General features: G+C 41.1%; 1 protein-coding gene across 4 annotated transcripts in view; it reads right to left on the bottom strand.

Annotated features, from left to right (window-relative positions):
• Window positions 1–16,576: 16,576 nt before the first annotated feature.
• The window catches only part of LOC124606741 (dipeptidyl peptidase 9), a 203,407-nt gene continuing 201,464 nt past the window's right edge, over window positions 16,577–18,519 (bottom strand). For all 4 annotated transcript variants that reach the window (XM_047138778.1, XM_047138786.1, XM_047138796.1 and 1 more), the window contains one exon: window positions 16,577–17,893. In XM_047138778.1, coding sequence (XP_046994734.1) covers window positions 17,801–17,893 — 93 coding nt within the window. In that variant the 3' untranslated portion in view covers window positions 16,577–17,800. The remainder of the gene's footprint in view (window positions 17,894–18,519) is intronic.

Genomic DNA, 18,519 nt, shown 5'->3' with positions numbered 1-18,519 from the left:
TCCTGTACTCCATAATTTTCCGCTCCTTTTGGAGTACTGGGCTGTCTGGCGAGCAGGGTGAATGGTGCAGCTGATGCAAGTGGGAGGTGTGCACATGGAGTATCTGGGTGCAGTGGACGTTCACAGTCTCAACATGTGGCGCTGGAAGTGCAGCGGGAAGACATGTGCCTGAACTTCCAGAATTTAAAGCACCGCATAGGGGGAGGGACATATGGTTTAACGTCCCAGTGGTAAACCATCACCTTGACCTTTTCAGGCAATGAATCAACCGCAAAGGCCAAGATGAAGGCACCGGTAGCAATCCTGTTGTCTTTGGGTCCGCAGCAAAGGCACCAGATGAAATGAACACCCCGCCATTCTAAATTGGCGCGAAGCTCATCGTCAGACTGCAAGAGGAGTCACGATGGAAAATAATCCCCTGGACCATGTTGACGCTTTTATGGGGAGTGACGGAAACAGGAATATCACCCAGCTTTTCACAGACAAGTAACGCTCAGGATTGGGCTGGTGATGCTGTCTGAATCAAGACTGTGCCGTTTCGCATCTTGGACAACGCTATCACTTCTCCAAACTTATCCTCAAGGTGTTCAATGAAAAACTGAGGCTTCATCAGTAGAAAGGAGTCCCCACCAGTTCTGCTACAGACTAAAAACCGAGGCAAATATGGCTCTCTCCATTCTGTAGCCCTACGTTACCATGGTGTGGCGAGGGAGGGAAATGATTTAGAGTCATACCTGTTTGCACTGTATTCTATCTTGCCCTTCTTAGAGACTGCTGGTGACGTATGGTCACCAGCAAGAGATTTTTTTTTTTTTTTTTTTTAAAACGTGTGACCAGGGCCTCCTGTCGGGCAGACCGCTCACCTGGTGCAAGTCTTTCGATTTGACGCCACTTCGGTGACTTGCGCATTGATAGGGATGAAATGATGATGATTAGGACAACACAACACCCAGTCCCTGAGTGGAGAAAATGTCCGACTCAGCTGGGAATTGAACCCGGGCTCTTAGGATTGGCAGTCTGTCGTGCTGACCACTCAGCTACCGGGGGGCCCAGCAAGAGATGACTTAGCTCACTTCATTGCAAGTCATCTGCCCTGATGCCACCCACTCCAATCAGGGGCTTTCCCCACAGCTGCCACCCAGCCACAGCTAAGGCCAACTGGCATGATGGCCATTGCTGGGAGTCCTGATGCCCCAGGAAGACAGGCATCTACTCCTTGGCATACATGGGGAGTTTACAGCTCAGGCATCAGCAGTGTGATCCCTGTGTTGTTGGCAGGGCTATCACCAAATGGGTACAGCCCCACCACAATGGTCTGGCTACTGTGCTGGATATTGGGTGCAGAGAAATCCAATATTGTCATGGGGGTGAAAGAGGACAGGAGACAATGGAAGAAGATGACATACACCGGAAAGTGTCCTCACCCAAATAGTTGATTCGCAGGTGGAGATGCAAAGCCATGACAAGAGATTAAGGAGATCGAATCTAAGGGCACTCATGCACCACATAAGGCGTCCTTCCCCATATGGCTCGCACTTCTGTAGAATTTTAAAAGTAGCAGGTCAAACCATAGAATGGGATCTGAACTCATAGCGCCGAAAAGTGTGAGACTCCATTTAATCGCCTGTTACTACAGGCAGGAATACCTTGGGCCTATTCTAACCCCCGGACCCGCAGGCGGGGAACTGAGCTGTGTTTAACTTCATGGGGTGGACTAGATTTATAAAACTCTGTCTATTTTTGCACTGTACCAGTAACACCAAAACTGACCCTAATGATAAGGCTTGAAAAATCCATCCAGTTATGGGAATGTCAAAGAAGCAGTGAATAGATAATTTTGCGCCTGAAGAGCATCTGGCATATAACAAATGTCTGGTTAAATATTTTGGCTGTCATGATTGCAAGCAATTTATTAGGAGTACACAAATACAGTTTGTGTACAAAATATGGAGTCTCAACACTAAGAATGGCTATTTAGTACCAGGTAAAAGGTCCAAAAGCAAACACACTAATGGAAAGTATTTGGCAAGGCAGCGAGACCCTTACTGCCATTACTTTATGAAATTCTGGCAGAGAAGTGGGAGTTACATTTCATATTTTTCATGGATGATCTGTCTTTCGGGCTTGCACTTCTCTCATTTTTAAAATTCTCTGAGTATTCAGCCATTCGAACTATAAGAGGAAACAGAATTTCAGAAAACTCCACACTTCAAAGTGAAGGCTATTTATTCAAGAAAGATAATGTATTATGAAACAATTATTAAGAGAAGTGATGGACTCCTGTTTTTCCATTGGATGGACAATGCAGTAGTCACAATGATCTCCTCCTCATGTGGCAGCCAACTATGTTGTGACAGTCAAGAAGTTTTCTCAGAAAATAAAGAGGAATGTCACAATCCCGAGGCATCAAGTAACTGCAAAGTATAACATGTACATGGGAGGAACAGACCAAATTGACCAAAATCTGGTATGCTACTGAATTGGATTTCGTAGCAAGAAATGGTATTGGCCCTTGTTGACAAGGATGCTTGATGTAGCTACGCAGAACGGGTGGATTCTGTGTAATAAATCACGCAGACCAAAAATTTCTCAACTACAGTTCAGGTAGGGAAATGTCAAATGTGCTGTTATGTAGGTCCCAGCTTCTCCCCAAAAGCGCTGAAGACTATCTGAGTCAAAGGCTTTAGCAGATAACCGTATATCCAATTTCATAAGGTTTGAGTAGACTGATCACTTCATTCGACACACAGAAGAGAAGAAAAAGGAAAGGTGCACTGGAAATAACTAAGTCAACTGTAAGAACAATGTGTTCAAAATGCAAAGGAGGATTATGCATTGAGTGTTTCAACATGTTCTTTCTTGCCGTATGTATAACATACTGTTCATTTAATAATTAATTTACTGTATGCATATGTGGTTTTTGGGAAAACTGCACTCTAAAGGATTAATTACGTATCTGAATAATGCCATACCCTACCTACATTGAGAGCTTATGTAAATGCAGTATATTAGCTCCTGTAAGTGCCTAGTGTTAAAAATGTGATAATTATTCTCACGCAGCAATTCATTTATTTAATTAGCCTTGAGACATAATAAATAAAAAATACACAAAATATTGAAAAAATTAATTCCGGCAGTAATGGCTTAAGTACATATTCAAGAATAACAGATGTGGCATGAGACATACCCGACATGCCTTCAGGCAGAAGGCAAAGGCACAGTGAACAGAACACAACAAGGAGGAGGACAATGGCATATCCCAATGGGAGCTGTGTAAACTGGGCATTTATCATGATGATGATGATGCTTTGTTGTTGTTGTTGTTGTTGTTGTTATCTTCAACCTGAAGACTTGTCTGATGCAGCTCTCCATGCTACTCCATCTTGTGCAAGCCTCTTCACCTCTGAATACCTACTCTAACCTATATCTTACTTAATCTGGCAACTGTATTCATCTCTTGCTATCATTTTTACTACCCACACTTTCCTCCAATACTAACTTGGTGATCTCTTGTGTCTCAGAATGTGTCGTATCAATCGATCCCTTCTTTTGGTCAAATTGTGCCACAAATTCCTTGTCTCCCCAACTCCATTCAGTAACTCCTCATTACTTACATGATCAACCCATCTGATCTTCAGTACTACAGCTCAAAAGCTTCCATTTTCTTTTTATCTAAAATGTTTATTGTCCACAATCCTGACAAATACCTTCAAAAAAGACTTCCTAACTCTAAACTCTATATTCGATGTTAAATTTCTCTTCTTCAGTAATGCTTTTCTTGCCATTGTCAGTCTACATTTATATCTCTTCCACTTTGGTCATCAGTTATTTTATACAGCAAAACTCATCTAGTACTTTAAGTGTCTTGTTTTGTAATCTAATTCCCTTAGCACGGCACGATTTAATTCGACTGCGTTCCATTAACCTTGTTTTTCTTTTGTTGATGTTCATTTTATATCGGACATATAACACATCAGACTCAGTTACAAATATATCTGCAACTGAGGCTGATGTGTTATATGTTTAATTAACACAGTTACTGATGGGGCTGCACGATGTTAAAAAGTCTTTCATTTTGTATCCTCCTTTCAAGACACTGTCCATTCCATTCAACTACACTTCCAAGTCCAAGCTGTCTCTGACAGCAAACCTGCAAGTTTTAATTTCTTCTCCCTGAACTTTAATTCCTACTCCAAATTTCTCTTTGGTTTCCTTTACTATTTGTTCAATGTACATACTTAATGACATAGGGGATAGACTACAACCCTGTCTCACTACCTCCTCAACTACTGCTTCCCTTCAAGCCCCTTGACTCTTGTAACTGCTGCCTAGTTTCTGTACAAGTTGTAAGTAGCCTTTTGCTCCCTGTATTTTACCATTGTTACCTTCAGAATTTCAAAGAAAGTATTCCAGTCAACATTGTCAAAAGCTTTCTCTAAGTCCAAAAACACTATAAATTTAGGTTTGCCTTGCCTTAATCTATCTTCTAAGATAATTTATAGGCTCAGTATTGCCTCACATGGTCCTACATTTCTCCGAGATCTACTTCTACCAGTTTTTCCATTCTTCTGTAAAAAATTTGAATCAGTATTTTGCAACCATGACTTATTAAACTGATTGTTCAGTAATTTTCACACCTGGCAGCAACTGCTTTCTTTGGAATTGAAATCACTACATACTTCTTGAAGTCTGAGGGTATACCTGTCTTGCACATCTTGCTCACCATATGAAAGAGTTTTGTCATGGCTGGATCTCCTAAGGCATTCAATAGGTCTGACAGAATAGCGTCCACTCCCAGGGCCGTGTTTCAACTTAGATCTTTCAGAGCTTCGTCAAATTATTCTTGCAGTATCATATCTCCCGTCTCATCTTCAGCTATGTTCACTTCTCTTTCTATAATATTGCTTTCGAGTTCATCTCCCTTGTATAGACCTTCTACGTATTCCTTCCACCTTTCATCTTTCCCATCTTTGCTTAGGACTGTTTTACTGTCTGAGCTCTTGATACTCATACAGCTGCTTCTCTTTTCCCCAAGGCCTCTCTAATTTTCCTGTAAGCAGTATCTATCTTTCCACTAGTCAAATATGCTTCTAAATCTTTACATTTGTCCTCTGTCCATTCCTGCTTAGAAATTTTGCACTTCCTGTCAGTCACATTTTTTGAAATGTTTCTATTCCCCTTCATCTGCTTCATTTGCTGCATTTTAAAATTTTCTTCTGTTGTCCAAGGATTCCTACTAGGCTTTGTCTTTTTACCTATCTGATTCTCTGCTGCCTTGACTGTTTCACATCTTAAAGCTATCCATTCGTCTTCTACTGTATTCCTTTCCTGTTTTAGTCAACTGTTGCCTAATGCTCCCTCTGAAACTCTCAACACCCTCTGGTTCTTTCAAATTACCAAGCCCTACCTCCTTAATTTCCCACCCTTTTTGAACCTCTTCATAACAAATAAATCGTGGTCTGAGTCCACATCTGCCCCAGTAAATCTCTTACAATTTAAAATCTGGTTCCTAAATCTCTGTCTACCATTATATAATCAGTATGAAACTTTCTGGTGTCTCCAGGTATCTTCCACATACCATCATTCTTTTATGATTCTTAAACCAAGTGTTAGCGATGATTAACTTATGCTCTACGCAAAACTGTGCAGGCGATTCTCTCTTTCAATCATCCCACCAAGTCCATATTCACTTACTATTTTTCCATCTCTTCCTTATCCTACTTTTGAATTTGTCCCCCATCATGATCAAAATTTTGTCTCCTTTAACTATGTGAATAATTTCTTTTACCTCACACATTTCGTCAATATCTTCATCTGCTTTTACTACACTTGGTAGGCATGGGCTTCTTGTCTGTTTTGGTTACAGTATTGTGTTCACTATGCTGTTCCTAATAGCTTACTCACATTCCTATTTTCTTATCCATTATTAAACCTTCGCCTGCATTACACCTATTTGATTTCGTATTTATAACCCTATATTCACCTGACCATAAGTCCTGTTCTTCTTACCATCGAACTTCAATAATTCCCACTATATCTGACTTTCACCTATCCATTTCCCATTTTAAATTTTCTAGCCTGCCTGCCCAATTAAGGAATCTAACATTACACGCTCCAATCTGTAGAATGCCAGTTTTGTTTCTCCTGACAATGGCAGCCACCTGAGTAGTCCCTGCCTGGAGATACGAATGGGAGACTATTTTACATCTGGAATGTTTTACCCAGAAGGACACCATGGTCATTTAACCACACAGTAGAGCTGCATGTCCTTGGTAAATTTTACATCTGTAGTTTCCCCTTGATTTCAGCCATTCCCAGTACCAGTAAAGCAAGGTCGTTTTGTTTGATGTTACTAGGCCAGATCAGTCAATCACCATCTTCAGGAACCACATGTTTGCCTGACCTCTCAACAGATACCCCTCTGCTGTTGTTCCTACAGTATGACTGTCTGTAATTCCTGAGGCATGCAAGCCATCCCACTGATGGCAAGGTCAATGGTTCATGGGGGTGGGGGGTGGGGGTCGGGGGGAGGGGGGGAGGAGGGGTTTTCCCATATTCAATGTAAATGCTGTAAGGCATGCATCAGGCAGATTGTGTGGACAGTCTAGAAAAAGATCAAGTAGCATGAAACACACACTGAACTTAATTAACCTATAAAATCTGTAGTTGCTGAACAATGCGTGGCTACAGTGAACTCAATGAAGTATGAAGAAATGGATGTGTTAAGACGGACCTTGTCCTTTTGGGAACGTGTTCTGAAGGAATGTGCTGCGAATACATAGAAAGATAGATCCCTTATCATTTAGCTACAAAATAGCAGGTCAGCAACTGGAAGCAGTTAATTCCATAAATTATCTGGGAGTACGCATTAGGAGTGATTTAAAATGGAATGATCATATAAAGTTGATCATCGGTAAAGCAGATGCCAGACTGAGATTTATTGGAAGAATCCTAAGGAAATGCAATCCGAAAACAAAGGAAGTAGGTTACAGTATGCTTGTTCGCCCACTGCTTGAATACTGCTCAGCAGTGTGGGATCCGTACCAGATAGGGTTGATAGAAGAGAGAGAGAAGATCCAACGGAGAGCAGCGCGCTTTGTTACAGGATCATTTAGCAATCGCAAAAGCGTTACGGAGATGAGAGATGAACTCCAGTGGAAGACTCTGCAGGAGAGACGCTCAGAAGCTCGGCAAGTTATTGGTTAGTGATGAACCCTGTGTTCTACCATCTGACACTTATAGTACTATTCTCGCTACATCTCACTCCATGAAGGACATAGCCATGCAGACATGTGACCTCAAATTTAGCTCTGAGATTGTGAAATCACCCAGTGTCATGGTAGCATCGCAGTATCCTCATCCACTTGTACAACAAGCTATCAAGCTCTCACCTCAGAGGGCAAAGTCACAAGCTACAGAACTAGCAGGCTGGAAAGGACAGAAGGAATGCTCCCGCGAAGACTTCCTATGACCCTCCAGCCATCCAACACCTGAGTCTTCCTCTGCTAACTGGAAAGGCTTAATGAAGTCCAACAAAGGCAAACGGTCTTCTCCTTCGCCGACTCAAAGATCCTCTTCGACGGAGTCACCAAGTGATACCTTCGCCTGGCCAGATGCTTCTGTGAACCTCATGGAGCAGGATCCTCCTGCCTCTGTGCTCTGTAGCAGCGAGTCTTCGCATGCTGGCATACTTTTCTGATCATGACTATCATCCAATGGAATGTTCACGACCTTTGATCCAAAAAAGAGAATTTATGGCTGCTTTTAGAATCACAGCATCCACTTGTACTCTGCCTTCAGGAAACAAAATTGTGCCCTCACGACCACTTTGAGTTTTTGCATTTCTTCCTGGTCCTCTTTGACCTTCTGCACAAGGTCGGCAATCCATCTCATGGGGGAGTCACGCTGCTCCTACAGGTGATGTTCATAGTCAACTCATCTCCCTGACTACCTATCTTCAAGCTGTTGCAGTTCGCCTTTTCCTTCCTCACTTAACCCTTTCCATTTGTACCATTTACATCCCTCTGTCATTTGTCACCAGGCCGACTTCCTCCAGCTTATTGGGCAGCTACCTCACCCATTTCTGCTGCTCAGTGACTTTAATGCCCACCAACCCATTTGGGTTCTCCCAGAACCTGTCTGAGAGGTGCCCTCTTGGCTGACCTCCTTCATCAACTTAATCTTTTCTGCCTTAACACAGGAGCACACACATTCCTTTCAGACTTCTTGGGCACCTATTCCCATTTGGACCTATCGTTCTGCAGTGCCCATCTTGCCCATCATCTTTCTGACACCTATTTGAGTGACCATTTTCCGTGTGCTATCTGTTTGCTGACTCCTGCCCCACCTCTGTGCACACCCAAATCACAGTTTGCTAAGGCCGACTGAAGGCTTTACTCTCTCCGGGTGACCTTCGATAAACACGATTTCCCCAGCTGTGATGAGCAGTTGGACTACCTTACAAACATTATCCTTACCACCACGGAACATTCCTCTTTACCACGCCACGTCCCAGTCCATTGATGAACTGAGGCATGCCGTGACACAATTTGCACGTGGAGGAGTGCTCTGTGTGTTTTTAACCATCATCATATGATGGCAAACTGCATTAATTATAAACAGACGTGTTGCATTCTTTGTGATAGCAAAAAAGCTGGCTGGATTTCATTCATTAGTTCTTTTAACAGTTCCACCCCCTCTTCTGTCATGTGGACCAACCTTCAATGGTTCTCTGGGACCAAGATCCACTCCCCAGTTTCCGGCCTGAAAGTAGCAGATGATGTCATCATGGACCCTATTGCTGTCTCCAACACCTTGGACCGCCATTTTGCTGATATTTTGAGCTCCTCCCACTATCACCCTGCCTTCCTCCATTGAAAACGAGTGGAGGAGGCTCAGGCGATACCCTTCTCTTCTCAGAATTGTATTACAATGCCACCTTTGTTATGAGGGAACTAGATCATGCTCTCACTTCATTCAGAGCCTCTGCCCCAGGGCCAGGTGCTGTTCACATTCAGATGTTGCATCACCTTTCTCTCGGGGGCAAGCACTTTCTGCTTTATATGTACAACTGCATCTGGGCAGAAAACAAGTTTCCCAGATGCTGGCATGAAACCATTGCCATACCCATCCCCAAGCCCATTAAGGACAAACACCTTCCTTCTAGCTACTACTCCATATCTCTCACCAGTTGTGTTTGCAAGGTGATGGAACATTTGATTCATGCCAGGGCTGTTATGGTATGGTGGCTCGAGTCTCACATTTACTAACCACTGCACAATGTGGATTTCAAGTTCACTGTTCTGCAGTTGACCATCTCATCACTTTGTCCACCCATATCATGAATGGTTTTCTATGGAAATCCCAGACTGTGGCTGTGTTTTTTTTTTAATTTGGAGGAAGCCTGCAACACCTGCTGGAGAACTGGTATCCTCCATACTCTCTATGTGAGGGACTTCCATGGCCACCTGTCCCATTTCCTTGAGGGATTTTTAAAAGACCGAGATTTCAAGGTACATGTGGTTCTGCCTTGTCAGACACATTTATCCAGGAAATCAGTGTGCTTCAGGGTTCTGTCCTGAGCACAATCTTCTTTGCTATTGCCACTAAGCCTATAATGGCTTGTCTCCCACCGGACATCTCCGGCTCCCTTTTTGTTGACAATTTTTCCATCTATTGCAGTTCTTCACGGACCAGTCTCATTTAGCAGCGTCTGCAGTGATGTCTCGATCGCCTTTACTCATGGAGCATTGACAAAGGCTTTTATTTTTCCACTGACAAAACCTTTTTATGAACTTCTGGCAATGCAATTGGTTTCTCCCACCATCTTTATATCTTGGGTCTGTTGCTCTTCCATCCGTTGAAACTACGAAAATCCTAGGGCTCCTGCTTGATAGGAAACTCTCTTGGTCCTCCCAATGTCTTACCTGGCAGCTCACTGTACATGGTCCCTCAATGTCCTAAATGGTAGTTCCTGGGGTGCAGATCGAACTACACTCCACTTTTCGTACCAGTCCACTGTCCATTCAAAACTAGACTATGGGTGCTTTGTTTATGCATCTGCATATCCGTCCCTCTTACACTGTCTCAATACTTTCCGCCATCATGGCATCTATTTGTCCACTGGCGCCTTTTACACTAGTCTGTTTGCAAGTCTGTTTGCAGAAGCTGCCGAACTACCACTGTCCTATGCTGACTTCCTCCTCAGCAGATACGCATGCCGTTTTGTCCGCCATGCATGGCAACCCATCCTATGCCGCCTCCTTTGATCGCCAGTATGGGGCACATTCCTCTTCTCTGTTACTTCCTGCAGTTCACTTTCGGCTCTTGCTCTGGCAGGTTAACTTCACACTCCCTGCAACTTTGCTGGTGGGTGTGCACCCTTCACCACCCTGGCTTTGTGCGGTGTCCCTTGTTCATCTTCGCCTTCATTCACTTCCTAAGGACACTACACCAAGCTCGCTCTGTCACTTTCAGTTTCACAACCTTCACATGGAATTTCGTGATAGTACCTTTGTGTACACTGATAGCTCTCGGACTGACTGTAGTGCTGGGTGTGCCTTCATTGTTTGTGCTGATGTTTGTTTGGTATTGGCTTCCGGCACACTGCTCAGTATTTACAGCAGAGCTCTTTGCCCGGTAGCAGGCCGTGGAGTACATCCAGCAAGACAGGCTGTTTAAATGTGTCATCTGCTCAGACTCTCTCGGCACCCTTCAAAGCCTCTGTGCACTGTACACTGCCCATCTCTTAGTGAAATGGGTCCAGGAGAACTTGCACTTGCTCACTCTTGATGAAGACACTGTGATCTTTATGTGGGTTCCTGGTCATGTCAGTCTGACAGGAAACGAGGCTGCTGACACTGCTGCCAAGGCTGCAGTCATTGTACCTCAGCCCACTAGTTATTACATTTCCTCTGATAATCTCTGTGTTGTCATCTGTCAGGAGGTGCTGTGACTCTGGATTGCCACTGGTCCTCCCCTCGTGAGAATAAGCTTTGGTTTGTTAAGCCCCTCCCAGTGTCTTGGACGACCTCCTCTTGCCCCATAGTGAGGTTATTTTAACTAGGTTGCGTATTGGACACTGCCTTTTTAGCCATCTCTACTTGTTAAGTGGGATTGACATGTAGTCATCTTTAACTACTCTCTTTGTCTGTGTGTTTCACATTTTTGACATGGGTGCATATGACCCTAATTGTTTTTGCACCCTAAAACAAAACAAAACAGAATGGTGGAGAAATATGTAAGTCCTTACATTTTTTTGTCAATTATGGCTTTACTTACCCTTGAGATCTTAAAATATATCAGGGAAAATCACTAAAACCTGCCTGGAAATCAGGGTAATGTCAGGGAATTTCACTTGGGGAAACTTGTGGCAACTCTGGTATACCGTAAGCGAAGTTTGGGACCCAGCACTCAGCCAACTAAAATCACAGCGTCAGCTGAGAGCCACTTCCGCACTCAGTGGAGGCTTCACAAGCACTGAGGGACCCGAGTTCACACCCAGCCTTCAGCAATGTCATCACCCCAGCACTCCACCTTACGTGTCATGCAACTGGTTAGTGGGGAAGGGCTGGAGAGAGATCACAGTATGAAGGAGGTGGGATGTAGCAAAAATGCTCATTCTACAGGTATGACCTAAGGATGATGGCAAGGTACGCTGCCAGAATATATTACGAAGATGACTGAACCCGGATGGATGCCTGAGAACAGCTCAGTATTGATGTCTTGTATTTCCACATTACATGGCAGTCATCATAAATGAAAATTACCTTTATGTATAGTTGACACTACATTTCATAATTTATAACTCCTTTGGAAAACATGAGGAGTCTGAAATGTTTGACAAGGTTGGTAAAGAACCAGTATAAGATTCAAAACCTGTTGCTTCATTAGGTGCAGCCTGTGTACCAGTTGAAACTACAGCTGCGCAGCAGGGGAATATGGAAGTCCTGCTGCTGATTTGTCCATGATGTATATATGATGATATGGCTTCAGAACTTTAGTATCCACTTGACTGATTGTTTTTATTCCAGAATAAATGGGAGGATTGTTGGTGCATGCCTCTGGTTTGACTGCTGACAGCATACTTGGACTGTGGACTTTCTTATTCAAATGCTTTGGAAACTTTGTTCTGTATCTTGCACTTCAACTGTTCTACTTATTTTGATATCTCTCCATCCACTCAGTCCTCAAGATTAAATTTTATTAGCCATTTTTATGACTTCATTGTTAAATTGTATGATATTTTTTCCAATGCATTAACTAGTATATGTTATTTTAGTCATATTAACATGTATTTTCAAGTCTAACTTTAAAGATGAGCTATTAAGTTCTTCCATTGTTATTTATTTATCAGCACTAGAGTTCAATGCGACAAACTATTCTATATACTAAAAATATAGAAATGACCATGCAAACATTTGAGTTGGTTTTCCTTAAATAACAATAACCACATTTATTAAGGAAAATTATCGCAAAAATTGTACTACAATCAAGAAAGCAGCAAAAGGATACACACCATGAGAACAAGACTCAGTGTGCACGTGCGCACAATTTACAGAAACAGAATTCCTGTACCAAGTCAGCAAGACCCAGCACTACACTGGTGTGCAAGAAGGAAAGTGGCTTCGTGATGCTTTCTGTGTAGGGAGATATGGAGAATACTTTGCAGTAGCACATACTTCAGCCGTTGCCAACTCTTTAGTGACTGGCAATGCTGAGGTGTCACACTTGGGCACTGTTTCTGCTTAAGACTCAACCTAGCAAAGTTTTATGTGCTGGGAAAACTACTGCTCAACTTATTAACATAATATTTGTAGCGCTTAGTTTATGTTACCCATAATGAGCATTTAATTGCCTAAGTATCTTCACCATACCAAAACAAAGATAAAAATCAAGGATAAATATTTTATAACTCAAAATTCAAGTTACAGAGAGACATGACAAATGACAGCACCAGTTAGAATGTCATTGTTCATTGTTCCTTGCCCTGCACATAGCCCCACCACTGACCCTTTTAAGTGCACACCACTATGATGATGTCCCAAAAACAATAAAAACGTCTCTCTTCATGCAATGCTACCGTAACTTGCAAACAAGCATCCAAGTTCCTGCTGTGAATGTGATTCGATGAACTAAAGCTTAGAAGTGAGATCCACATTACCCCATCCTTTATTCTGCCACACATTCCAGAGCCGCTATTCATAATTGTCCCAATCCTCAACATCATCGCCATATCCTATGTTATTCCTCTATCTATTCCATCATCACATAGTCGATACCTTCACAGAAGTTCACACTGCAAAGCTTTTTCTACGTAACCTCCCAGAACTTTACACTAAAATTCCCTTACAATTAATACACATCTAAATCAATCCACAGTAATTTGTGAAACAAGTGACATCATATTTGTGTTTACATTTTTATTTATTTATTTATTGCACAGATATGCTGCAAAGCAGTGTTTACACCAGTAGGACATAAAACATTATCACAAATTTTTAAATGAATGGACCGTCATTTGACTGTATTGTTGTTTCTTCACTTACGACCTTTTATGTCATTTTCAAGTGATTGAGTTTACATCATTATCATATATTGCAGGACATCAAACTCAAAACTGGCCATAAATTACAAAAAGTATTCATTCCCCATGAAATTCCAGATGTAAAATCATCATCATGTAAAAAGATCATTAATTAAGAGTGGGTGCACATCATATTTAATAAATACAGGTTTACTTTGGTATAATGACGTGCCCCCATTTTTATTTAACAGTCACATTTAATAAAAACAGGTTTAGTTTTGTTTAATGACATGCTCCCACTATTATTTAGCGATCTTTTGTCAAGATGATGATTTTACATCTGGCATTTCGTAGGGAGTGAATATTTTCCTTAATTTATGGCCAAGTTTGAGTTTGATGTCATGCAATATATGTTAATGACATAAATTTAATCACTTGAAAATGGCATAAAAGGCCAAAACCTGCATCATAATTAAATAAACAACACAGTTGCTCAGCAACATCAAAAATTGTTTATTGTTACAAATAATGCCCTAAAATACAAAATCTGCTAACTGACAGTATTATGCAAAGGATAGATTACTACTCACCATACAGCAGAGATGCCGAGTCGCATGATATTGACTTGTTCCACGTCCACGAGGATCTCCTCAGCATGGAGCTATGGAACGAAAAACTAATCTAATCTAAAGACCTGACCTCGGCAACCAGAGACTGTGATCGTGCGTGTGTGTGCGCGCGTGTGTGTGTGTGTGTGTGTGTGTGTGTGTGTGAGAGAGAGAGAGAGGAGAGAGAGAGAGAGAGAGAGAGAGAGAGAGATATTGATTCTGATGAAGGCCTTTTTGGCCGAAAGCTTACTTATGAAGGCCTTTTTGGCTGAATGCTTTCTTGTTTGGCAGTCTTTTTCTTGTGTCTATTTGCAACTCAGCATCTCTGCTATATGACGAGTAATAATGTACCCTTTTCTTAATACTGCCATATTCCATCTTGAATTTTCCATTGTTTAAAATCTGTAAGCTCTGTGTTTACTTCACCTTTCAGGCAATGTTTTCTCCACACATCAGTACTTTATACTTTGCAGATAGGAATTTGCTACACATATCACACAATTCCCTTCCCGTAAATTATGAACCGGTGGTTTGTGTGTGAGGAGCTGGTGCTCACTGGGATCACAGATGTGTTGCATCAGATTCAGATCAAGCAAATCTGACAATAAAGACATCAACATGAGTTGTGTTGCGCTTCCAACCACTGTAGCACAATTCAGACACCATGGACAGTTATCCTACTGAAAGATGTCATCAATCACAATTAAGACATTAAGCACAAACCGATGCAGGCGGTCCACATTAATGTTCACGTGGTCCATAGCTGTCATGGTATCTTCACTTAATACCACAGGTCCCATGGAAGTCCACGTGAATTCCCCACCCCCCCACCCCCAGCAAGATAGTTCACCCATCAGCCTGCATCTATGGCTTAGTTCATGTTTTGAGCCTTCGTTCACTCGTATGACAGTGTATCCTGACACAACCATTGCCCTGGTGTAAGAAAAGATAGGATTCATCTGACCAGGTGACATGTTTCCACTGACTATGGCCCATTCTTGATGATCCCATGCCCATTACGTTCGTAGCCAACAATATCCTGGATCAACATTTTAACAGGTTGGGATCGTATGTGGGGCAGTTCAATGTTCAGAACACTTGTCTGAGCCAGTACTGCATTCTACTGCCAGATCCGAACAGATCAAACCTCCATCCTCAATGTTCTGTGATGAGACAAGGAAGCCCAACATCTTGCCACCTACTTTAGATTCACTGTCCTTTAGCCAATTTCCACAGCTACTCCAGCCAGTAGCACGTGAACAATTGACCAGCTTCATCTTCCTGATAGTAGCATGTGAACAGTCAACCAGCTTTGTTGTTTTTTATATGTGCCTTCCCAAGGCCTGGGCATAACAATCTGCCCTTTGTCAAAGATGTTAATGGCAGCAAATCTTTCAATTTATGGCCCACACCATCATTAATATGATTCCCCATTCATCTCTGCTCCACTTATATACTTTCCTCACAGCATCACATGCAAGCAACGCTACCATGAGGCATTCAGTCTCACAGTGGGCAGTGGTTGTAATGTTCTAACTCATCGATGTACATTTTTCAGCACTGTTATCTATGTATTTTATCTTTTCTGCCATGATCCTCTTGCCCTCGATCTTCCCCAACACAACCATTATTTCTCATACATTTGTTTTTCTAGGTTCTACTGCCGTTTCTGATCTTTAATATCTCTCATCTTTTATTCCTACTTCAACTCCTCACACACCATTTGTATCTTTCCTTTCTTTCTCTGCCCACTTTGCCTCTGTTATCAGTCTTTGTACACCTTTGCTATCATCTTTGCCACTTATAACTTTTTCAAAGCCTTTTACAATCGGATGTTTTGTTTGTCCTGCCCTGCTGTATCTCTCTCGACACTGGCCTTTCAAATAGAACTTATTATTAATCCCTGATTACACTCATTTCTGAAATATTTTCCCAAATTAAGGAACTTCCAATTTCGAAAGCTTTTGTTTCATAAGCAAATTTTTTTCTCTGTCTTCTGTAGTTTTTGAAAACTTCATGTACACACAAAAATGACCACACAGACTAGGAACAATTTGGAAGAAAAAAATGGATTTTTTTCCCATTACTCACAAGTATCTTCTAACTACATCACTTTAATAACAGTTTTTAGTACACAAGAGATCTTATGATCACAACATTGTAGTTATGTCTCTGGATAATAAATAGGCGCCTTGAGCGAGTTTCTTCTTATTTGTTCACACACTATAAATTGTCGAAGATGATGTTCCAGCATTTAAAACATAAGTTCACATATACATATATTTTGTAACAACTTCTTACCACAACAATGAAGTCAGGTAGCACATGCAGCAAAGTTATAAACAACACCAACTTCAACTATTTATTGCTATGGTAGTGGGACCCATTTCTTATAATACTTCACTGAAAAACATTAAAACAACACACAGAAATGAAATAAAACTTGAGCTATAACAATAATTCATTTTATTCCTCTGCTTCATGACAAAATTACACAATTTCCGTTCTTTGCCACTTCATATATCACAAGTTTGACACAGAAAATACAGTGCCATAATGCAAGTTTTAAGAGCTTCTGTACATCTCATTAACTGTGATATTTATGTACGAATTGAGTTACAAAATGGAAATTGGATGCAAATATTCTCTTGGTTCCATCTGACTGGGCTATATTGCATGTTTCTTCCACTTTATTTCTACTATTCTAGCAATGTTCTGGCTCCAGAAGGCATTACCAACAGTCAAGCTTCCTTCTAAGAATAAGAATATTCTTGCTGCAGGTTGTATTGCTATTTTAACCACTAGAGATAATATAAGAAACAATAATGCAATATACTAATTTACATAAGAATATTGGCAGTTATTTTGTATGTTAATACTGTAAAATGTATTTTACACAAGAAATACATTTATTATGACTCTTTAGGACAGTATGAATAATGCTGATCTAGCTTACACTTGATTAAAATTCTCAAAATATACAAATACTGTGTGTAATTCAATTATGGATCATTCATTGTCAAAAATAATACAGATTTAAAATGCTCAACAAGTATCTTCAAATAATAGTCTGTTAAAACAGCATATCACCAGATCAAAAACAATGAAGTAACAGAAAAAAGATCTAATCTGATGATACTGATGCATTTACTTACAAACTAAATAGTTTAACAGCCCCTCAAATGGCCACAGCAAAATTACATAATCAACAGTCCATTTCACAGCAGAAAAGTTAAGGTCCAAACTCAACTCATGAAAATTAAATACAAATTTAAAACAATAAATAGGAGATCCCTGGCATGTTATCATACCTCTACACTATTTGTTTCAAAAAAGTCATGAGTTCTACAGACTGTAGACTGCATTAGAAAAAAGTAAGAGTGAGGGAGGGTGGGGATCACAGAACCTCAGAACTGTGCAACAGTCCATATGAACAATACCTCATGAAATTTACACACATACACACACATGTACAACACCTTACATGAACACATCTTGAACACCGTGAAGCAAATTTCTGCTGTCATGTGCAAAATGTTCAGCCATTAATCAAAAAAGGCCCTCTTGCCATTTACACAGTCGAGCAGATGCAATCTCAATTAAGCTCTTATAGGCCAAACCAGACCATATTGGTTTGTAGAATAGTAAGTTATCTTGCACAACAGTACTACAGATAGTTTTCCAGGAATGAAAGGAGCATTGTTTCATAGTGTTTGCTGGCATCTAAATCTCTCAAACTATGTCTTTCATTTGGGTAAACCTGGAACAATAGGACAAAATAATGTAAAGTGAGAACACAATTACAGATAGCATGGCAAAATACAGGTAATTAACACCTTCTAAGCAACATGAGATGCACTTAAAATGTTTATTAGCCAAAGCAGAATTCAATTGTATAACCCCACATCAGTCACGTTTTATGTACGGTACCTCTACATCAGTGATATGTCAGTTACAATGTGTTTAGAAGACCACAGATATCTGGAAGCTTTTGAGCACCAAGCATTCTCTCTCTCTCTCTCTCTCTCTCTCTCACACACACACACACACACACACACACACACACACACACACACACACACACACAAAATTGAGGCTGGTTTGAAAAGTTCTTGGAACAGAATAGAAAAAATTAGTTACATCACTGAAACTTTTTTTGTTTTTCAATGTATTAATACAATTCGTCCAATGACGTTCCAGTGCCTTGATCCCATTTCAAAAATGAGCTTCCTCCAGGCCTGCAAAATAGTTGTCAACTCAGGCTATCAATTCTTCGTTTCAAGTGAATCTTCGCCCACCAAGAAAAATTTTCAGTTTTGGGAAGAGGTGGAAGTCTGAAGGAGCCGTATCAGGTGAATAAGGCGGGTGTGGCAACAATTCATACCT

The sequence above is a fragment of the Schistocerca americana genome, chromosome 1 (assembly GCF_021461395.2).
Source record: "Schistocerca americana isolate TAMUIC-IGC-003095 chromosome 1, iqSchAmer2.1, whole genome shotgun sequence".
NCBI lineage: Eukaryota > Metazoa > Arthropoda > Insecta > Orthoptera > Acrididae > Schistocerca > Schistocerca americana.
Note: the sequence above shows the minus strand (reverse complement) of the source record. Positions and strands in the feature narration are given on the sequence as shown.